Source organism: Myotis yumanensis, unplaced genomic scaffold, assembly GCF_028538775.1.
Source record: "Myotis yumanensis isolate MYYU_CA2020_CCGP unplaced genomic scaffold, mMyoYum1.0.hap1 SCAF_3, whole genome shotgun sequence".
NCBI classification, from domain to species: Eukaryota; Metazoa; Chordata; class Mammalia; order Chiroptera; family Vespertilionidae; genus Myotis; species Myotis yumanensis.
The window spans coordinates 40419014-40443082 of record NW_027223754.1 but is presented as its reverse complement, the minus strand read 5'-3'; the positions used below and the strand labels follow the sequence as shown (position 1 = coordinate 40443082).

The following is a 24069-nucleotide window of genomic DNA, read 5'->3' as shown; positions in this document are numbered from 1 at the left end:
CTCATGTTGTGACCCAACCATAAAATTATTTTCGTTGCTACTTCATAACTGTAATGTTGCTACTATTATGAATTGTAATGTAAATATCTGATATGCAGGATGGTCTTAGGCGACCCCTGTGAAAGGGTTGTTCGACCGCCAAAGGGGTCGCGACCCACAGGTTGAGAACCACTGCATTAGACAGAGGTGCTCTAAGGCCTGACAGCCTATGTAAGCAAACCAAAATCTAAGCCTGTAAATGCCTCATGGTTACAAAATCAAACCACTAAAGACAACTAATCACAAACAGCCAACTAGGCTTTAGGGCGCTATAGCCAGTGATGGCGAACCTTTTGAGCTCGGCGTGTCAGCATTTTGAAAAACCCTAACTTAACTCTGGTGCCGTGTCACATATAGAAATTTTCTGATATTTGCAACCTTAGTAAAACAAAGATTTATATTTTTGATATTTATTTTATATATTTAAATGCCATTTGACAAAGAAAAATCAACCAAAAAAATGAGTTCGCGAGTCACCTCTGACACGAGTGTCATAGGTTTGCCATCACTGCTATAGGCAATCAAATACAGTGGGGCCTTGACTTATGAGTGTCCCGACTAACGAGTTTTTTGAGATACCAGCTGTCTCTCGGCAGATTTTTTGCATTGAGTTGACAGAGTAATATGAGTTAACGAGCTCCTTAACGAACTCCTTAATGAGCTCGGTCTCTCGTAAGTCAAGGCCCCACTGTAATTTCTTTTCTTTGTTCCTACCCTTTATATAAGTCTCTCCCCAGCTTCTGTCAGTTGAATGCTACTAACCATTTCCAGTTTGGGGCTGCCCGATTTGAACTGAGTTTTGCTCAAATAAACTCTTAAAAATTGTAATATGCCTCTCTTTATCTTCTTAACACCCCATAATACCAAAGGTGGGCATGAAGACATTGCTCTGTTTTACTGAGGCTGGAAACTGAGAGTGACAAGTTGAATTAATTACCTAGAGTGCCCCCCGCCCCGTCCCCTGTCCCCAGAGTAACAAGCCGGGTTAGAAGGCAGTCTTTCATCTGCTGGAACTCTTTCTTCTCTAGGCTGCCCTGTTATGATCTGGGATCACCACTTTCAACCAGAGTAAATTGTGGAGAGTTTATTAGCAACATTTCTGTTAGAGATGAATGATGCATGTTAACCAGGAAAGCCTACAGGATTGATTTCAACAACAGAGAGACCTCATGGAAGAATGACACGTCTGTCTTCTTCAGTCTCAAGGATTACGAAGATTTGAAATGTGTACAAACCCTTAGGTCACTTCATGAAATGACTCCTTAGAGACCTGGCTGTGCATAGGTCTTTTGCAGTAGCAGGGAGCACTTTCCAGGACAAACCACTGACTCCACGGAAAAGGGGTCAACCCTGAGTGACTCACCTGCTACTTAAGTCAAAAACAAGGCAAAAAGCTCTCGCTTCAAATACAAATAATTGGCACAATGCCCCCCTTCGACACGTGGCCCTGAGGAAGAGGAAATAAAGAAGTTGTCAGAGGAGATAAGGCTGAAAAGGGAGATCGGTGAGGGAAGAAGATGGGGGGAGAAAGAGGCAAAAGAGACAGACACCTGCAGATAAGGGAGGAAGAAGATGCAGAGATGGAGGAAGAGGAAGAGAGAAAGAAGATATAAAAAGCAGTAACAGAAGAGAGGGGCCTGGGAGACTTGAGGCGGGTCCATGGGCAGTCACATCATCTACCCACTAAATTATTGGTTAAGAGTATAAACACCTATTTTCTACTCTTCTTTAAACTGATGGTTCAATGGGTAGAGCTGTTCACTGTTCTTCAGCTTCACTAAGCTTTTCCAAGTGGTCACACGAGCTGGGGGCAGCCCACAAGGGTAGGGAACTGACTGTCCTAAAGCAGCACTGGTGAAAAGAACGTCACCTTCACAGTAAAATGAAATTAGGCTGGTTACCGGACAGCCAGTCCCCGTCCCCTACTCCTGGTTTAGAAGAAAGAGGTTTGGCACAGATCTGGCTCACGGCCTTGGTTTTAAAGTCATCTCAACATGCTTAAGGTCAATCTTTCTCCATGTGATAGAGCTACAAGAGCTAAGTTTTGATTGTCTATCAAAAGCAAGATGCTGTGCTCAGAATTACCCAAATTGCCCAATGGTCATGAATGGAGCTGCTCCCTAGCCCATCAGAAACACCATGTTTTGTAACCAGGAGAATTCAGCAGTTTGAATTTTAAATATTCAAGGGCACTGTGTTTTCCTAAGCATGATGGGGCTCAACTACCCTGAGTCTGTGGCATCCAGAACTGTTGCAGTGCGTGGTTATGCTGCTTTCATAGTGTGTGAAACATGTAACTCGATCTACATACACAACTCCTTCAGATTCCTACCCAGTTTGGGAGGTTAAAGGTCCTTATCTATGGACATTCATTTCTCAGGTTATTATGAAATCGGAAAGGGAGAGGACGTGGTACTTTCCACTTAGAGCAGACTACAGCAATGGTTCTCAAACTGGGCCCAGGGACGGCAGCATCCGCATCACCTTGTGCACTGACACAAAAGTAAACTAGGGCAGAAACTCCAGGAGTGGGGACCGGATATCTGTGCTTAAAGCAAGCTCTCCAGGGGATTCTGAAGAAGCCCAGGTATATAATGATGTCCAGGAACTATGCTGGAATTTGTAAATTCGGGGGGGGGGGGGGGGGGGGGGGGGACACAAGCCCAGTACTGAGCTTCTGAGCCTCCTTGGGGTTATAGTCTCTTTTAAAAACCTGGGCCCAAGCCCTCCCCCAAAATGTATAGACACATTAGTTTCCAAATTTTAAATACAGTTTTGGGGGGAGGGTTGTCACTCCCTGGAGAACAGCCATGAAACTGAGTTGAAGACACCCTGCACAGGCAGGCTCATAGACACTTAATTCAATACAGTGAGGAGCGGTGCTGGCAGAAGTTACATACAGAGTCAAGGGAGAAGGCGGAGCCAATTGCCGCCCATGGGCTGTGAAGTTTCTTCACGTCGCCACGGAAGGGATACTCTTCTAAGAGTGGTGAGAGAAGAATGAGAATTCTTCAGGTGGGCAAAGTTTTGAATTCCTTGACAACACAGCTCTCCTTGGCTAGGCTGAAGTGCAGGTTCCCATCACACATCTCTAGCCCTGGGGTCCATGACATAAGCAATGCAGTTCACCATTTCTGACCTGAGCCTGCCGCTCACACCTCTGCACCTGTCACAGTCCTACAGCCTTTCAGACAGTGGTCTACCAAATTTTTATTTTAGGAGTAGAATCCTTCCTCTAAAAAACAAATATGCCAAAAACGCTAAAGCAGGGTTGTTCTAGCCCAGGGCATGTAGTACTTGGCCATAAAACTGGGGCACCACCTCCCTTAACCCATTAAGAGGTAGCCTTTCTCTTCTCTGACTACTGCATCCCTGGGCAGTAGCAGTCCTGGGATGCAGTTCATTCTGCTTGGATTGAATTGGCTCATGATCAGCTTATCTCCCCAATTATTAGTGCCTTGGGACAGGGCCGGGTCTCATTATCTCTGTGTCCCCGGAGCATCCCGCCCAGAACCAAGAGACATATTAACTGTGAGATTAATAAAACTTAATGCCCCTCACTTGCACAGACCACTCTCCAGGTACCATGTATGTGTCAAGTTCAGCATCTTGTCTTATTAGGATGATTTGTAGGAACACACCCACTGTGTCAGTCTACCCAATGTCCTGACTCATGACACGGAAGTGCAGAATGAGGGCCTGGATATATGGCAATACAGAAAGATCCCAATTTGCATGGCCCCAGAGCTGCTTGGGGGCATTTAAGTTATTGTACAAACTGAGAATGCCCCCAAATCATATAGCTCATATAAGAAAGAAACCTAATAGATATTTTTCCAGTCCTAAAAATTTATATGATGTTACCTAATGTGAAGCTGGAAGGAACTTTACTAAACTATGATTAGTAAAATACAAATTTCAATTAATCATACTATGGGAAAGATTAAATGATCTATCCTTGCGATACAGAATGATAAAACAAAATCATGATCATATGAAGAGATGATCACAGTATAAAGCCAAAAAATGTAGGGAAGAAAGTATTCCTGAGTTGTGTCAAGAGGTTGATTAAAATTTATTGTTTTACTATATTTCTGACATTTATGGTTTGAGTTAGCTTTTTAAAATTTGTAATTGTTGTGATTTCTTTTCAAATTCTAAATAGTCACTTCCATGCCTTATTTTGTATTGGTAACTTTGACTCATTGTTCTTAAACAAGGTCCCCCAAATTCTAAGCTGCATTGCTCACAAAACCTGGATCTGCCCTGATAGGGCCATAGATCTCACACGTATTAATCAAACTGAAGGCAATAAAGTGGTTAAGAAAGCTGAGTTGTGCAGTTACATGCGGCTATTATTGGGCTCCATTGAGTTAATGCAGGTAAAACACTTGGCAGAGTTTGGCAAACTGTAAACACATAGTAATCATTGCTACAATAACAATAACAATAATAATAATAATAATAATAATAAATGTGTTGCTTGCATAACAGTGATCTTGGATTTTTTTTGAGTGCTCCACGTACATTCAGTTTTACCAATCTGTTTACAAAAATTTTCCTGCACCCTCCAGGAATGTATGGAATAAAACAGACAACAATGGCAGGGGCATTCACAAAAGAGAAAAAACTAAAGGCCAAAGACAGAGGAAACTAACTGTACAATAATAAATAGAGATGACACTGGAGTTCAGGGCCTGAGCCCAAAAGAAACATAAATAGATGCTTAGATTATGAACTGAATTGAGGAGTATTGATCAAGTTTGTGTCAGGAAGGATTGAGAAGAACAACAATGGTGGGGGGCGGGGGTCAGGGTGTATAGAGAGGCACTTAGACCCATTTCCAGTAGGCAAGCTGCACCAGAGCAGCAGGACCTAAGATTCCGGAGGAGGAGAGGGGGCGAGCAATAAACCCCAAGGCACGCTTCTCAGAGGGTTCTGTGGCAGAAGAGGGAGACAGACTCAGTTGGGGAGTCTGGGAGGCCCAGGACCCACAGATGGTTTTCTAACAAAGATTCAAAACCTTGCCTTCTGTGGAGGAGACCGACAGGCCAGGCCTGAGGCCAGGGCCATGTGATCAGAACACTGAAGGAGCTCCATCCCAATGGACAACATGTGCACAGGTTAGCCCCTGATATGGAGGCCACCCCTGGCCCCATCTATTGGTCAAAGCAGCAGGCAGCATGGCAAACCTCCAGTGATCATGCGGATCTCACAGGTGCCAAAGAGCACGACTCACATGCCCTCCCATTAGCCTCCCTTTGAGGCTCTCTGAACTCACTCTTTCCTACAGCATCTGCTGCTGCGGGTCTGGCTGCTCAACATCTATGCAAATTGAAATTCCAGATCCACAGGCAATCAGAAACCAGGGAGTCTTCTCTATGCCAAGAAAATGAGATTCCTTAAGAATCCAGCACAACTGGAAAGCATCAGACCACAAACGAGTTCAATTTTGGCCAAACATGTATGAAGCCTAGAATACCATGGGAAGAGCTAAGCAAAAAGGCTGATTCCACCCTGGCCAGGGTTGTTCAGTGGTTAGAGTGTTGGCCCGCACACCAAAGCATCATGGGTTCGATTCCCGGTCAAGGGGACGTATCTGGGTTGCAGGTTCGATCCCAGCCCAGTTGGAGTGTGTGCAGGAGGCAACCAATCAATGTGTTGGGCTATTATTCCTCCCTCTCACTTTCTCTAAAAGTCAATGGAAAAAATATCCTCGGATGATGATTAACAAGAAAAATAAAAAATAAAAATGTTTACTGATTCTATTGCTCTTCTCTCTGCCATGAACTTCCTGTGACCTTTCTAGTCATTTCTTCTTGCCTATATATGTCTCTGATAATTAAATGTTAACATAAGCTGAAACCCTAAATGCCATTTCTTGAAATAGCAAATGAAGGAAATGGCAACTCTATGAGCATTCTATTATAAGAGAGGAGAAATTCATCATTTCTGCTTATGAAGAATTTAGGACTTTCTTGACTTATCTGCATGGCTATGAAAGCTACTTGATCAGCTGAGATAAAAACCTTTCATGGAACTTGGTCCCCTTTCAACCTTGCCAACAGGACACCAGTGCTGTTGCTGGGGAGGGGGACAACGAGCCTGCTATGAGAAGGAGGAACTTCTGAAGCCAAATAATAATCAGTGTGGCCCCACAAGGCTTCCTGCACTACTCTACTGTACACACTCTCACTATATATTCCCACCAAGAACTTTTTGAAGTTATCAGATTTGAAGGAAGAACCCTCATCTATAATAATAAAAGCCTAATATGCTAATTAGACTGGATGTCCTTCCGGGCGTCCTTCCTTCCAGACAAAGCCACGGTGGGCGGGGGTGGCGGCAGAGGTCCCGCGGCCGCCACAGTGGCGGGGACCAGGCCCTTGCATGAATTTCATGCATTGGGCCTCTAGTTTTCCTATAATTAGAGTGAGCACAGAAAATTAGCAGCTGCCTCCCTTCCTCATTTGCAAATGTTACTAGCAGTTATGTGTTTCTTCTCTCCAAACTTTTACCCAGCCTGTCCATGTGCACTGAGCCAGGTCTTTGGGACACCAGGATAAAAAAGGCATGGCCCCCACCAGAGAGCTCACAATTCAAACTGGAGACAGATGTGTGAACAGTTACAGTAGGATGACTGACAGCAATGGGAACCCATGCGTGACATCTGACCCACCAGAATGAACCTGACTTCTCCCAACTGGACTACAAGCTCTACCAAGGCAAAGATTTCTCTACTTTATTCACTACTTTCTCCAGCACCTAGAAAAGCACCTGGCATAGAACAGGCACTCAATAAAACAAGTTGGGTGAGAGAAGGAACCCAACAACATGGAATGCTTCTTAAAGGAAGTTGTTAGAGCTGAGTCTAAGAGAAGAACAAGTTAGCCAGGATTCAGGGTGGATTGGAGACTCCTTGCAAAGAAAATGGAGAAGCCAGAGAGCATGCTCATAGATGGAACCAGATTTTGTGGGGCCTAAAACCTGTATAATTGGAGGAAGGGGTGTTAAAAACATATAAACTTATGAATATGAAGTTGCTGGAGTCCCTCCCAGGGCCTTGGAAGGGAGCCTGAAACTGAAGCATCACTAGCTTCAGGACAAGTCCTCCTCTAAGTATGGTGAGTTCAGGAAGCAGCAAGCAGCTCACAACAGCTGAGGCACAGTTGCATAAAGGGTTCGGGGTGGCAGCAGGCCAAAGGCTTGGAGCACAGTCTCTAGGGGAGCTACAGTATCACTGGAAATCCAACTGGATGGAGAAAACCACATTTATGAGAACTCCTACCTGAAAGGGTACTCTATGTGACTGCAAAGGTGAACTAAGCAACTGCAGATGGACGTGCTTGACAAACAATGGATGGTCAACCTTAGGGCCTTCGTTTCTCTGGAGTCAGAGAGGAGTGGCTGTGTACAAGGGTCCCTGCTGCACCTCTGCCCTAAGCAGCCTTCAGTCTCTCATCTAAAATAGCATACAATTTGAATAGCACCCATTTGAGGGAGCACCAATGATGAGCTCACCTGGTATGCCACATGTCTCAAAGCCACCCCTGGCCGATAGCCTGTGGTGAAAGATGAGGCCGGAGTGGCAGGTGGGCTATGTAGAGATGGGCCTTAAGGAAGCCAGCAAACTGGTGAAGGAAGAAGAGGACTGAGACAAAACTAGACCCTGTACCATCCACAAGCCATGAAAAATGATCTCTCACCACCTTGTAATAGCCATGTTCTTCTTTCCTTTCCATAACCCAGGACATTAAAACTTAGGAGACCCTGATAATCAGAATAGGGTCACATTCCTTTTCAGTAGTACATGTTCTTCTCCAGACTGTTCATCAGCTTGCAAGGAACATCGGTCTTGGCAGCTCTTCAGAAGCATGCTTGTTTCAAAGGAGCTGGGGCTTCGGTAACATGAGAACTCCAGTTGTGCAAACATTGGAACCTGAGATTATCTGGTCTGGCCCTCTCGTCTTACAGACAGGGAAACCAGGGAGCATGGGAGTTAAGTGACTGTCTTGGGTCCCAGGAAGGGTTGCTGCAGGACTGGGCCTAGATCCCAGGTCTCCTGGCCTGTGGTCCATGCTCTTCCTCTCATCCTCTGCGTTTTAATTTTCTCACTTTCTTTGACAACATGCACAAGCACATGATACTTTTAAAAAGTGGTGAAAGAGAGAGCCTTGGACTGAGAAGCAAGCTCAAACCTGAGCATTAAACCACAAGTGAATGAGTTCGAGAAGGTTTAGAATGTATGATGACCACCTATCTCAGACATCTAAATATATTTCTCACACTGAAATGTGGGTTTGTCCTCAGAACCCCAAGAATGACATAATTGTTAATCTACTTTTTTATCTTGTAAACATGGATAGATGTTGAATTCCCTTTTTATACAGCACTTTAAAAAGCATTCAAATTAGAGAACTTGTCACTGAGTGAAGGTTTTATTTAATTAGGCTTGGCAGCATTAGCAAAACTTGAAGACTCAAAATCAATCAATCAGAAGGAAAAGAGTTTGGGGTTTTGTATTTGTCAGTTTTATAAATAACTGTGGTTTTACAAAATTATTACCCTATTACTAAAATGAACAGAATGAAAGACTGCAAAAAATGTCAAATCAATAGTACCTAGAAAACGGTGTAAGAGAAACATAATAATGGAAATTGAGCTAATAATAGAGATAATCATTCCGATTACTGAAAACCCCCCAGATGCTCACATTTAGTTCCCTCAATGGAGATGCACTGATAATGCTAATGAAGAAAGAAGGGATAGCAAGGACTTAGGGGACTTTCTCCTCACCCACGGAACACACAAGCAGAAGGCTGAGTGGAATGGAGCAGTTGCCCTTGCAAACACAGACTGGAAGTGTCATCTATCCTGACACAGACACGGGCTAAGAGAGGCAAAGGAGGTGTAAGGAGAACAGAGAGAGAGATAACAGACACAGAGCCAGGGTGGCTGGCTCAGCATGTGTCTCTCACACATACAACCATCCCAGCTTCTGCCTGCCATGTTTACACATGTGAAAGGAAAAAGGAAAATAATGCACCATGATAGTTGTATACATAATTCTATCTTAAAATTATACTACAGATTATTTTCCGGCCAATAACCACTGCCCCCGACCTCACTTTGTAGCATTATGGTCTGAAATTCTTAATTCTTCCTATGTCCATAAAAGCTATTTTTAGAACTCTGAAATGAGGAGGTCAAGTAATTAAGCTAAAAGGCTCTAAAAGCCTGATTGAGTCAGATTTCAAAACAACTTACCTTAAGCTACTTATTTGAAGATATTGAGGATGGCGATGGAATATTCATAATGTATATGATTCACAAAAGAGTTTCTACATACCTCATGGCCAGGAAGGCAGTTCAGAGACCAGTAAAGGGCAGATGTAGGGAGTGAGGATTAAAATCCTGGTCCCAAAAATGTTTACTATTATTGGAGGTGGTGACAGGTAGCTGGGGGTTCAGAATGCCAGACCCATGTTTCTTAGTGTGGCCCAGACTAGCAGCATCAGGAACTTGTTAGAAATGCAAATTCACGCCAGACCCACTAAATCAGAAATTCTGGGGATGGGGCCAAGCATTTTGGGTTTTAACAAAGCCTCCAGGTGATTCTGATGTTCACCCATGTTGAGACCCTCTCTACTAATCTATCAACTTCTGTGTATGTCTGAAAATTTCATATTAAAAGTATTTTCAAAAAAATCCTGATTCCACTGATTATTGGCTATATGGCCTTCGGGCAACTTATCAAGTCTCCATATCTGCATCTGAAAGTGGGAAAATAACTTTTCTTATAATCATCACAGGGTTATTGAAGGGTTTCAATATATAATGCCTGTAACAGGGGAGGAACTCAACAAATGGTGATTATGGGGATCATACATAGTTGTGTCATTCAGACATAAGAGAATTTTAGCCCCTATAACATACACATGACTTTAAAAAAATGTTTTTAAATATGTTTTTATTGATTTCAGAGAGAGGAAGGGATAGGGAGAGGGGGATAGAAACATCAAGGATGAGAGAGAATCACTGATAGGCTGCCTCCTGCATGCTTCCCTACTGGGGATTAAATCTGCAACCTGGGCATGTGCCCTGACCGGGAATTGAATGGTGACCACCTGGTTCATGGGTCAATGCTCAACCACTGAGCCACAGGGGCTGAGCCCACATGACTTTGCTGGATCACACATGTTCTCTTATTAAACTTCCCCCATACTCTATGGTTGTAGTATCACCACTTCACAGATGAGGAAACTGAAGTTCAAAAGGGTTATATGAATTAATGAAGGTCACACAGATGGTGACCCTTGGATCTCCTGGTTCCAATAAACGAACAACTGGCAGTAATGATGGAATTTCAATTCTAGGACAGGAAATGGTTGCCCAACCCCTCCATTTCCCTTTGTGGAATTACTAAATAACACCACTCCACAGCTCTGGGAGGACAGAAGTATAAGACTCTGCTCTCTGCCCAGCTCAGATACCTGGAAACGTAGGCCACACTGAACTGCCCAGGCTCCAAGACCTCACCGAGGAAGAGAGAAAAGGCAGAATCCTTTTCTGAGGGATACTCATTTTCTGTCTCGAGAATATTAAAAATCATATCCCGAAATACTAAGTCTTCCTGAAGAACCAGGTTGGAATGTTGGAATACATATGAATGCCAATAGGTCGCACTTAATTTACTTTGCCCATAAACAGTTCCAGGATATGGTGGTCTTTGGAAGGAAAACCTACCCTTACACGTTTCCACAGAGAATCAATGTATTGGAAAGCTGGCAATAAGGCCACACAACGGTTTGTCCAAGTGTACTTCCACCATTATGGGTGATGTTATGGCTTCAGATGTGGCTGACAAGGAAGAGGTGGGACTGATGACAGAAGGGGTGCTAAGAGGAAGAGAGGAAAAGCTTCTGACTTTGGCCCCTTAAGTCTACACTTCTGTACCCAAGCATGCACACAAAATGTTATTTTTAATTTAGGTCAACAATAACAGAAGCACCTGCGAGTTTGGTGGCACAATACCCACAGCACACTCAAGCAGATTCCTCGGGGTGCATCTATTTTTTTAACCTTTTTTTTTTTTTTTTTTTTTACAATTCAACACATTTGGATATGAGTGGCTAAACCTTTGAAGGTGGAAGAGGGAAGAATAAAGGAGAATTATCCCCAGATCTAGTCTTCCCTGGAAGCACCTTTCTGCAACCCATTTTTGCCAAAACATTCTGCAAAGAGTGACCAGGATCATGTGGAGAAGCAAAAGAAAAAGGGGGGGGGGGGGAGGATGGGGGAGTGGGGGCAGGTAGTTTTGACTTTATGTCAGAGATGGAATACAAACTAAGGGATGTAAAACATAGCATAAGGAATATAGTCATTAAGACTGTAATAACTACGTATGGTGCCAGGTGGGCACTAGACTTATCAGATGTATCACTTGTAGAATTATTTAAATGTCTAACCACGATGCTGTATACCTGAAACTAACATGAAATAATATTTGATATCAACTGTAATTGAAAACAAAAACCATGGTTCCTACTAGGCATACCCTCCCCGTACTAGTGAGGGAGACTAGAGTATAAACCTTAGCAGCAATATGGCAGAGATGCATAATTAACACACCAGGACAGTGATGCCATGATGGGTCGGCCACAGGAGCACATGGTCTATGAAAAGGTTTCTTGGAGGAGCTGGCATGTGAGCTAGGACTTGAAGGACAAAAGGAAATGGTCAGGCACATGCCAGGCAAAGGGAGTGATGCCCACATGTGGAGGCATCTCCACTGGAAAAATATAGGGCCCAGAACAGGAAGAATTTTGGAAATTGCAGGAGATGAGGCCAGCAAGTAAGTTCAGGGCCAGCCGCTAAGGGTCATGTAGGTAACCCATGCTGTACAGAGAAGGCATTTAAGCAGGAAGTTAATAACGTTATCTGTGTTTTGCAACACACACACACACACACACACACACACAGTCAGGTGTGCTAGCACGTTGGAGTGTGGCTCAGAGTAAGAAAAGACTGAATGCACCGGTAAGCTGACCTGGGCAGTCCAGATAACCTTTGGAGATGAGGCGTCTAGAGGGCAGACACTACTCCTATCTCCATCTGATAGAAACACAATCTTGGCTTAGAAATGTCAAGTGGTGTTTAAAAGACACAAGGCCCAGGTCCCCTTTGCACCACTCACTTCTACTTCTCCCACAGTAGGGATAACTCTCCATAGCAAGGCGACTCCAAAACAGAACCACAGGCCAGCTCCTCCCCAAGAACCTGGCAAAGCCCTCAAGAGACTTGCAGGTAAGTGGCACATACACTTGTCTGGAAATCAAGCACTAAAAACATCTAAAGTGTCAAAATGTCATGCTTGGAGAAATGCAGGACTAGCTATATCACATTACAGGGATATTTCAAATTCTGGAAAGTTGAGAATAAACTATAATTTCCAAGCCTTCTTGGTCCTAAAATTATACTCATAGTCCTATGTCATCTGTAGGCTCAAGTTGGCTTCTTGCCTCTCCTGTGTCGTATTCCCTGCTAACTCCAAATTCTGCTGCTACTTTTACTTATTTCCAGGTTGGTCAACACATTCCACTGGTGTTACTCATCTACACTGGGTGAAAAGCCAATAAATATCCCGTGTTGCAGCTGCTACAACTCAAAACCCAAACAATTTTGGATAAACTAAACTTAGAACCTAAAACTAAAATTGCCAGGGTCTTGACCTGACTCCATCACAGGTTATTCCAGGATCAATGCTAATAGCCCTGAGACATTAGCCCCAGAAGAGATCTTAGAGATTATTTATTACATGCTTCTCATTTTACACATTTAACGGCTTAAAACAGTGTCTGGAACAGAGCAAGGCACTATGTATTTTTTTCCTATTTTATTATTACACCAAAAAAAAAAAGAAAAAAGAAAACAATTGGCATTACTGTAACTTCCACATTGGTGACAGATATGAGCAAAGAAACATGCCAGAGCTCAGTGGATTTTCATGTTCTACACAAGCAAGAAGCCCAGAATGTAAGAGTGGCCCAGTATGGCCATGGGATAGTGACTCCGAGCTATGGAATCCCCTTCTGTGAGACAGTTTTCCATTCTGGTGAAGTTATTAAATTCACACCGACACTATCTCCAAAGAGTCCTTCCAGGGACCACTACGCAAAGTCTATGTGCAACTCTGGGGGCCTCATTCACACAAACTGTTCATATGAACAGCCAGGGGGACCTGTGCCTTGGGAAAAGCTGGGCTAGGCCTGCTTTAGGTGCTCAAAAATCGAGAATGCGTCCTTGCTGGAGCCAATGATGATTTAAATGTTGTCTGTCTTACCGGGAGAGGGTGGGTGAGAGTAACACTCACTTGTGCCTAATGAGCACCCTGGGAAAAGCATGTGGAACAAAGCTCCTCCTTACCCAGACCTTGCTGCTTGGGGAGATGGGGGGGCGGTGGGGGAGGGTTGGTCTCACTGACCTACCTCGCCAATGCCAGTGATGGAGAACCTATGACACGCGTGTCAGAGGTGACACACAAACTCATTTTTTTGGTTGATTTTTCTTTGTTAAATGGCATTTAAATATATAAAATAAATATCAAAAATATAAATCTTTGTTTTACTATGGTTGCAAATATCAAAAAATTTCTATATGTGACACGGCACCAGAATTAAGTTAGGGCTTTTCAAAATGCTGACACGCTGAGAACAAAAGGTTCGCCATCACTGCACTATACAGTAAGCCTGGCAAATCTCAGTGCTTAGAAATATGGGTCTAATGAACAAAAGAATGAACAAATGAAGGAGCAAACCAAAAAGCATGGCGAAGGCTTGCGGCTCTAAATAGGTAAAATGTCCCGTGTCCCCCGGGACTATGTCACTACATAAACCTTGCAGGAACTTCCTTCCTCCACCACTCACTATTTTAAAAACAAAGAAACTACTTGTTAAGTATACCAAGGTAGTTAATATCCTTAATTATTTCTAAAGACATCAATAGGGATGCAGGAAAACCTGTGGGCAGAAGGGGGTTAGAAGTATAATGTAATTAACTCAACCACAGACATCTGAAGTCTTACAGGATCTCATGATCATGGCCCATAAGCTTATACTTCAGGGCTTGTGCCTCAATTCACTTCTTCTGCTATTTCTAAAGTAAAGAGAACTTGGGGAGAGAAAACGTTTTCCCAGGTAGTGCACTGACTTGACTCTCCTGGGAAGAGTGGCTCGGCACTGCCACGGGTAGTGACCCGAGCTGTGGAAGCTCCTCTGAGACAGCCCTCCATGCTGGCGAGGTTATTAAATTCACCCAGAAGCCAGGCTCCTCCTCCTTTCTACACTGGCTCACATGCTGCCTTCTCACCCAGTCAGTTAGCTAATCATCTGCTCATTCCAACATCAAAGGAGGAAAGAACTCGGGTTCCCGTTTTTAACACTTGAAGATCCCTGAAGAATAACATAAATAGAAAACGTGTCTCTGAAAAGAAACTTGCCAAAAACTACCTAATGAGTGTTTCTAACATGAAAATTCAGCTATTTTCTATCTTCACATCTTTCAACCTTCAAAATCCCCCACCTAAGACATGTGCTGCAGTCAGTCCTGACCTGGTTGTGAGAGTAACCCAATGAAAGGACAACACAAACGACACATCCCCAGCCACTTCTGACTCTTTGAGGCCGCACCCTTTTCCTCTAAATTGTTGGGCAGTGATGATTAGAATAAATTATTTCCAGGAATTACTTTAAACTTTGGGGGGCAAAAAAATAGGTATTCAAATGTAAGCAGGGTAGCTAACTGGGAGACATCAAGAATACCCAGATTGTTCCCCTGTTAGTCATTCACAGTCCACAAAGGCATTTTTCAATGGGGCTGGCAGGGAGCCTGGTGGATAGGAACAGGGGAGTTTCACCATGCACTTCCTCCCCTGCTTACCATCACAATGAGAGGACAAGACCTACGTAGGTGCCCGTAAGTTGAACAGTGCAGCCTCTGAAACTTTATAATGTCCAAACACATACTTCTCTTATAAACACTGATTTTACTTTGCACAGAACAAGCAGCCACTAAGGGCAACCTTAACCTTGACAAAGGGGAAAGAAACATCATTGCCAATGAATGCCCAGAGGAGACTTCTGATAGAAGTTTTATAGAATTAGTACTTCTGACTTGATAAGTGCTTTACTAGTACTAGTACATTCACTGTTAGTCACTCACAGTCCACAAGGTAATTTTTCAACGACTGTACATTTCAATAATTGTAAAGAATTGGAAGCAAGTTGAATAACCATTGAATTATGGTACAGCTATAAACTGGAATAATATACAGCCATTAAAAAGAATGGCATAAATCTACATATAGTGACAAAGATAGATGTTCTTGTTATGTTCTAGGAGAAAATTGACGCAGAAATCTATAGTACTAGCACATTTTTACACACACACACACACACACACACAGAGCTATACTTTTATATGCACAGGAGAAAGTCTGGAAGTATATACACCAAATAATTAATACTGGGCACTCTATTTTTCCATCTTTCTACACTATTTATGTTTCTTATTATATGCATTAATTACTTTTATGCTTTCTAAACTATGCAATATTTCCCCCCAAGGACTAATTGAGTACATAACTAAAACCAGCAGAACTTGATTTCAAATGTTATCTCTGGAATAAAGTAAGGTATTTACATTTAAACGTAATAGACCTGGGATTTTCACTGAACATGTGGGCTACTGACATAATAACGAATAGCACTACAAGAAACAAACCTCATGGGTGTGCGGACATACTTTTTCAAAACCATCTTGGAAAAAAGTTGTACTCCAAGCAGTTTGTTGAATTCTCATTTGCTGTGAGCAGCGATGATCACAGGTAGGATCCACCCTGGGCAGAGGCCCTACTTAAATATCGTTGCTTCTCTTATCTGATACTAGTTAGCTCTTTTTATCTTGCTCACCCCATGGAAGAAGAGAAACACTATCAGATAAGGAAAAGTGTCTTGTAGTATCACTGTTGCCTTCACCTCTCCCTCACACCTCCCTCTGCAGGTGCACAGAGCCAGAGCTCTCCGTGCTGCCAGAAGCTTCCGAGCCCTGGTGAGCATTCCCCCCAGGTGCAGCTGCAGCCAGCACAGCCTTATCCATTGCAGTGGGAGAAAAAACTCCCCGTGGAAATGCCTGGAGTGAGATCTGACCTAAACCAATAACTGGGATATGAGCGGCCGATTTTTTAAAAAATATATGTTTTATTGATTTTCTACAGAGAGGAAGGGAGAGGGATAGAGAGTTAGAAACATCGATGAGAAAGAAACACCGATCAGCTGCCTCCTGCACACCACCTACTGGGGATGTGCCCGAAACCAAGGTACATGCCCTTGACCGGAATCAAACCTGGGACCTTTGAGTCCGCCTGCCGACGCTCTATCCACCGAGCCAAACCGGTTCTGGCAACGGCTGATTTTTTTTTTTAATTTTTATTTTTTAGCACCAGAAAGAGAAATAATTTTAATAGTCACTTGTGGAATTAAAAATAAAGCACAAAGCATCTTTCTATAGTGTATCTAATCATCTGGACACGTATTTCTACACTTCTGAAGCATCACTGACAAAGATTTTTAAGAAGATTCACAAGGGAACCCAAACCACACAACTTCCTCCATGAAATCGTAAACTACATCAGCGGGGAGCTGATTAAATCTATAAAACAAGTAAGCAGGTCAAACGACTCAGTAAATAAATGAACTATTATGCTAGCAGAAAGGATTCCAAGATAATGAATAACATCTCTAAACAATGTACCAGGGTGGGAGCCTATGTCTCTCAGAGGAAAACCTGCAGAGAAAAGGCCCATCATCCTTGATGGACTTTCTCAGTTCAGGTAGCAATACAATTTTGAAGGCAATACAATATAAGGTGGTCTCACACATCAGAGGGAAACAGTTTAATTCAAATCAAATCCACCACAGGAAAGTTTAACTTCAGATTCTTAAGGACATTAGAATGTTGAAAATTAAGTTAGTTAACCAAACACTTTAGGATAATGGCAATTGGACCTCTGTTTTTTTTAAAAAAAAATCACTCTATAATATCACTAAGTACTAGTTTAATAATCCCTTTAGCAGCTCATTTGAAAGGCTCAATTGTCCTCTTTTGCAGTGCGTGTTGGTGGTTTTTTTACAGCTTGCTTAAAAAAATTATGTGCTTTTATTGTACTAAAGAAATTCCGAGAGAGAAGCACAACCTACTCATTGATGCTAACAACACAACCATTTCTCACATTCCTCCCTTATAAAGTCTACCGAAGCACTTGAATTTATCAAACTGCTATGAGTTTAGCTAATGCTAAGAACAGAAACTTTTCTATCAATTGGTTCAAAATATAAGTTATTTCTAACTTTGTTCAAGGCAAACCTGTTAAAATGAGTGAGTGAGACCACATGTAACTTCAACAGTTATGTCCCTTAAAACCGCCTAGTGTCATCTTCATCATTTTCACAATAACGTACGTATATTATGTAAAAATGTTTTAATTTTACAAAGGACATCTTTTTCAACCCTATAGACGGCAATTAAAAAGTGCCTCCCTGGGTGTACCTTTGGCAGCCCTGCAGCTAAGTGGGACATCATTTTGAACAATACATGGTTGTTCTATACAAAGAAGCCTCCTGGAAGCCACGTTCGCCCACAAAATGTCAACACATCTTTCCTCACAAAGAAAATCAAAGTGGAGCCGAAAACAATGGACAGGAAAAGAGGGAGAGGAGAGTTCACAGGAGACAGGCAGAGCAAGTTTTACAATCCCACAGAGGGCCAGAAGGCCCGGAGCATGCACACAACACAAGCACCGTGGGGAAAGGCAGCAGGGTTGCTGAGGATGAGCCCCTTACCAGCACTGGCCCCGGGCTCTCTGCTTCCACTTCTCCCTGAGCTGCATCCTTGTGTTGCAGGGGGGACTCGATCACCATCTCCTTTTTGGCACTTCTACTACTTGTCCTGTATTTATCAGCCTGCATTCTCGGCTGAAAATGCAAGTCAGAACGTCTGCAACTTGGATAGCTGTGAGTCCCCAGCTGGGCAAGGCATAAGCATGCCAGTGGCCCGAGGCAGGAGAGGCAGCTAGCTGGCTTCCCAGGCACCAGTGGTCAGCTCCGCGGGCTGGGTCTGTAGAGCCTGCTGGGGTGGGAGGGCATGCCTGCGAGGGCCAGCCTCCAGGGGTGTTACTACTGCTGGAAAAATGGGAGGTTCCCGCTCGCAGGCCAAAGGAAAACAAACCCTGAACTGTACAATACACAGTGTACTGCCTCTCTGATAAAGACCGGCCTCATTGTGTCTGCTCCACACGGGGTGGGCCAAATGGACACGAATCAATATAGTGCAGTGTTTAAAAGAAAACCAGTCACAGTTAGACTCCTTCGTAATTCCTTCAAATCTAAAGCTCCTGGAGCTGAAGGGACAGACAGCTAGGTTGTCTGGATGTTCCAAAATTCTTAGGTTTTGGATGCTTTCCTTTATGTTATGGCTAAACACCAAATGCTTGGCTGATGATCAATGCTGGTAAGAGCTACCAGCAGGAGATTCCGTAGCCTGCACCTCAAGGCTGCAGGTGTAAAGAAAGAGTTTATCCCTGCACGTTAAACTTAATTTATGTGTTATTTTGTGCAAGAAAAACAAGGTCATCAAACATTTTCATGGGCAACCATGTATTGTGGTAAATGTTCTTATTAATCAGAATGTTATTTTAAGTCCATCAACAGGCAGGGGTCTCTCCCTGCAAGCAGTGTCAGAGCTCCTTGAGAAGGCAAGATGAATGGACAGCGTAAGTGACAGCTTAGCATAATTAACAGAGATTTACACAAAGCACAAGAAAGGAGCTGAGTCACCATCCCATGGTTCAATGGGGATCGTACCCAAAATGTGTTTTTCCAAGAAGGCTGCTATTTTTAGTATTTCCTAACAATAACAGTGGAGTAAATTTTAAATCATTTTAAAATCATCTCTTGGGGAAAACTAAAACAGAAGTGTTAAGGGATTTATTTAAAAATTCATGGGAAATGGGCAGTAAGATGGAATTAAATATTAATCTGCACTTCCTGGGCTGCTGCAGTGCTTCTCCCAGTTAGTTATTATTCTGCTTATTTTCTTGAAATCGGGGATGATCTGGTTACAGAAGATAACAAGCAGTAGTAGTAAAGAAACAATGGAAATGGGTGTCATTTACAGCAACAGGTGCCATAGAAACTACTATATAAAATATAGGTACAAATCTCCCACTTTCCAGGCCAAGTAACTGGCTGGGAGGGCTCAGCCGGGGGAAGAGGGGAGACATTGGGGGAGCAAAGATGTCACCCTATGCCTGCCTGTTCTTCCTCCCACCAGGATCTCTGTCACTCAAACACCAGCAATAATAATTTAGATAATAACTTATTTAATCTTCATAACACCCCTATGATGTAAGTAGCGTGGTTATTGCCATTTTATAGATGAGAAGACAGATGCACAGAGATGTTATATATGTGCAGAAGGTCACACAGCAGGCAGTAGCAATATGGACCCAGTGTACATACACTTAACCCATGATACCATGCTGAACCAGTTGTCTATTCCAACTGCTAAGAAGTATAAATATGTAAAAGCTACTGATCATCAATTAAAGATAAAGGCAGCATCTCAGCTTAATTCCACAGAGATAATTTAGTGAAGAGGTAAAAAGGTGAAAATGGCATAGCACAGTGTCTGGTATATAGTAAGTGTTCACTTAATGGTAACTACTGTTATCGTTGCTGTTGTTATTGCAATCAGAAGAAATTTACCTTAGTCCTGAATTCAGGACTTAGCTGTGTGATCTAAAATAACAACTCCACCGAAGTGTTGCTATAACACTTTACACAAAGTACTTCAGCAATTTCAAATCAACTGTTCTTCCCTCTTTGCAGCTCAACTATGACAACTGCCTTCAAACAGTTTACTTGACATCCCTGTGCTCATGCCATGAGCCAGGCCTCTTCTTGAAGTTGTTCTATTTTTTTCAAAATTTCAGCAGTGAATTTATATATCTTTTGTAACCAAGGGGAAAAAATCGAATTTCCTCTGAGCTCCCAGGTAGCCAGGACAGAAGGGCAAACATAATTCATATCATCAAAAAAAAAAGAAAACAGACAAGGCTGTCAGGCAAGTGAATTTTTAAAAAAGTTTCTCACACAGAGATTTACGTAAAAAGGGACTGATTAATGTACGAGACAAGGTTCTCAACATATTTATTGGAAATGCAGCAGCCAAATTCACACAGCTTTCTCACTATCATCTCAGAGCATTATGCTTAAATCCCAGATAAAATAAAGCAATTCTGAGAGCAAGACAGACATTTAGTCTATCACCTTCAAATGGGTCCAACTTATGGAAGAAGAAAATTCTCACAACCTAGAGCAATGGAGATGCTATTGTGAGCCTTCCTGCTACATAACTTCTCAGGCCACGTAAGGTCTTTGTTATATTCTGCTCGTTTAGGACCGGCCAACACTAGAAATCTGACCAGCAAGGAGAGTTACATGGTACAGCAGTTAACTCTAGGACCTAAACCTCAGGGTAGGATGTGGTTTCTCTAGGGGGTTTATGAGATCGGTGTCTGAGGACAAAAGAATGACATTTGGTCAGAGCAGCCACAAGAGGAAATGCCGTCTTAGAAGGGCAGGAAATAGGTGGCCAAGGTTTCCTCTACACCATTTCAAAAAACAAGGTGTATGCTAGACCTCTGGATTCAAACCCACAAACATCGACTGAGCTCCTACTACCTAGCAACCTCAAGCTCCTTCACACATTAACTTGTCTAACTCTTACAATTATAAACACAACTATGAACATGTATTAAGGGTATAGAGTTTTACTGTTAAAACAGAATGGAGTAAACCCCCATGAGGAAGTGGGAACACTTCAGAGGTAGGATGGAATGCTTCTGTATATGGGTTTCAGTTCTCAGATTTTAATACGCATACAAATTATTATACAGGTTAGGTACACAAGACCACAAAAATATTATGGGAAATTTAGAGGATTTTCTAAGGGTAATTTCTTACTATAAGGAAGGCAAACTTTAGATTCTAAAAGTCCCCATCTTCCCCTTCCCACTGTACAGTGAAGTTCTATCACATTCTGAAAAGCAAGAAGTAGAAGGACCTCTCACCCAGAGGACTCCTATGCATGCCAGTTTAGATAGCACCTTCTCTATGCAACTCCCTTGATCCTCCTAGCCAGACTTAATGAGCTCTTCTGTTAAACTTTTATTTACCTCTGCTTTGGAGCTTTTCACAATCTACCTTTTATTAAGTTTGTACATGTCATACTCTTTGGTGAGACTGTAAATTCATAAGGGCAGGGACTATATTTTCACCACCTTTGAGTCTCCAGTGTCTTGGGTACTGCAAGCACTCAAAACATATTTGCTCAACTTAATGCTTATGTCAGTTTTATGTCAGAGTTATCTTTAACCCTGAAATGAAATTTAGTAGTTGTAAAAATATGCAAACATTTTTATTTGTTAATAGCCCAAAGCATTCAACTGTTCATAAACTGAAACCCAACAGACCATTTACTAATAATTAAAATGTTCCAGCCCTGACCGGTTTGGCTCAGTGGATAGAGCGTCGGCCTACGGACTCAAGGGTCCCAGGTTCGATTCCGGTCAAGGGCATGTACCTTGGTTGCGGGCACATCCCCAGTAGGGGGTGTGCAGGAGGCAGCTGACCGATGTTTCTCTCTCATCGATGTTTCTTTCTATCCCTTTCCCTTCCTCTCTGTAAAAAAATCAATAAATATATTTTAAAATGTTCCTGCCCTAGCTGGTTTGGCTCAGTGGATGGAGTGTCAGCCTTCGGACTGGAGGGTCCCAGGTTCGGTTCCGGTCAGGGGCATGTACCTTGGTTGCGGGCACATCCCCAGTTGGGGGTGTGCAGGAGGCAGCTGATCGATGTTTCTCTCTCATTGATGTTTCTAACTCTCTGTACCTCTCCCTTCCTCTCTGTAAAAAATCAATAAAAATAATAATAATAAAATGTTCCTTTTTCCCCACCTAAAAAATATTATACTGAATAACTTGCTCTAAGATACAAATATAAGCCTTTAGAGTGCATACAAAGTGTATTTAAATACATAAAGTATATAGATATGTAGCACACATATACATATTTTGGAATAGAGCCTTAAATATATATATAAATATTAAATATATGTACATATATGCCTCTATTCCAAAATAATCAATCCTTTTCTCTTATTCTGGAAAATTTTGAAACAATAAGTAAAAATTATTAAGAAAAACTGCAAAAAGGAGCAAATGACTAAATATTTTCCACAGTGTATTATTATTATTGGTCAGCCTGCCGGCCAAAGAAAAGAAAAGGTGTCAGAAAAATGACCTGCCCTTCTAAGAAAAACAGAAGTATGGCACATAGGAGGCACAATAAGCAGCAAAACAGAGCAGAACAGGATTAGAGGCAATGAGTGACAAAGAACAATGTGGGGACAGGTGGAGGTGAGAGAGGAGAGAGGGTCTCTACATCAGACCCTGAGGGCCTCTTAGAAGAATTAATATAAAAATACATTCTGAGATAAAGTCTGATGCTCAACTCAATTATGTCATTAGAGATTTAATCCAATAATCACAAGAAATAGAATATGCATTATCGTCTAGTCTAGTGTTTCTTAGCCTGGAATCCAAGGCTGAACTTGTGGGGAAAGTGGTCCATGAATCCTTTAACATTACATTCAAAATTCTGTGTGCCTGTGCTTTTTCTGAGGGGCGGGGGGCGGGGGGGGGGGGTGGCGGGGGCTCTGGAATTCATTTAGTTCTTAGAGAAGGGACCAAAGGAAAATCTGCTACTCACAGAATAAGGGAACTGAGGTCCAGAGAGGTAAGCTGGAGAACCACCCAAAGATTGAGGATACAAAGCTCTTCACTTTAGCAGGTTTGAGTCTATTCAAGTAGAGATAACAGTAATTTAAACACCAAGCCCCTGTTAAATAAATAAGCATCAGATGGCTATCAGCAGTGTCAACACCCGCAGTCTCCTCACTGGTTGATGGATGGCCAGGTCTGCAAATGGATCATTACATGAAGCCCAATGCCCAGCAGACAATCCAAGGCCAATAAAGTATGACTCCAAAACAGGATAAATAATATAACCAATAAAAATTATGTGTTCTGAAAACTTTTAATGACATTGAGAAAATGCTCACAATTAAACACACATACAAGACGAACAAACAAACAAAAGAGCCCTGGCTGTGTGGCCCAGTTGGTTAGAGCTTCAACAGCATCAACCTGTACACCAAAAGGCTGTGGGTTCAATTCCCAGTCAGAGCGTATACCTAAGTTGCGGGTTTGATCCCAGGTCAGGATAATTATGGGAGTCAACTGGTCACTGTTTCTTTCTCTTTTCTTTCTTTCTTTCTTTCTTTCTTTCTTTCTTTCTTTCTTTCTCTCTCTTTCTTTCTCTCTCTCTCTCTCTCTCTCTCTCTCTCTCTCTCTCTCCCCCATCCCTTCCACTCTCTCTAAAATCAATAAACATATCCTCAAGAAAAGACTTGTAAAAAGTGACTTCTGACTACCCCTGGTATGTGAGACTATTAGTGATTTTTTTCTATAAATTGTTTTGTTTTCCAAGTTTTCTTCAAAAGCACTTATTAGTTCTATAGTCAGAAAAAAATGAAAACAATGGATTACTAGATAATGGTACAGAAAAGCTCACACTGACGTTTTAGCCCACACTATGCCACTCAATAGCTGTGTGATGTTACAAAAGTCACTTGACCTCTCTAGGTTCCACCTCTCTGGGTCCTGGAAAACGAAGGACTTAGACTGAAAGATCTTTCCAGCTCTGCATACCTGACATGTGAACTATCAAAACTTCCCTTATTGGTGACATTTGGGGGAAAATAAATCACCTCAATGGAATGATAAACATTTCCAAGTCACATACACACAAAAGAAAAACACAAAGACATGTTTCTAAATGTGTCAAATCCTCA

General features: G+C 42.4%; 1 protein-coding gene across 22 annotated transcripts in view; it reads right to left on the bottom strand.

Moving 5' to 3' along the window:
- Nucleotides 1-24069, bottom strand: part of DOCK9 (dedicator of cytokinesis 9) — a 270967-nt gene that overhangs the window by 139950 nt on the left and 106948 nt on the right. For 5 of the 22 annotated variants that reach the window (XM_070408668.1, XM_070408675.1, XM_070408673.1 and 2 more), the window contains exon 1: nt 17937-18203. The exons of 14 other annotated variants lie outside the window; for them this stretch is intronic. In XM_070408668.1, the coding sequence (XP_070264769.1) occupies nt 17937-18062 (126 nt within the window). In that variant the 5' untranslated portion in view covers nt 18063-18203. Of the gene's footprint in view, nt 1-17936; nt 18205-24069 lie in introns of those variants that run through there. 3 more of the 22 variants (XM_070408681.1, XM_070408683.1, XM_070408686.1) reach the window with 1 other exon arrangement.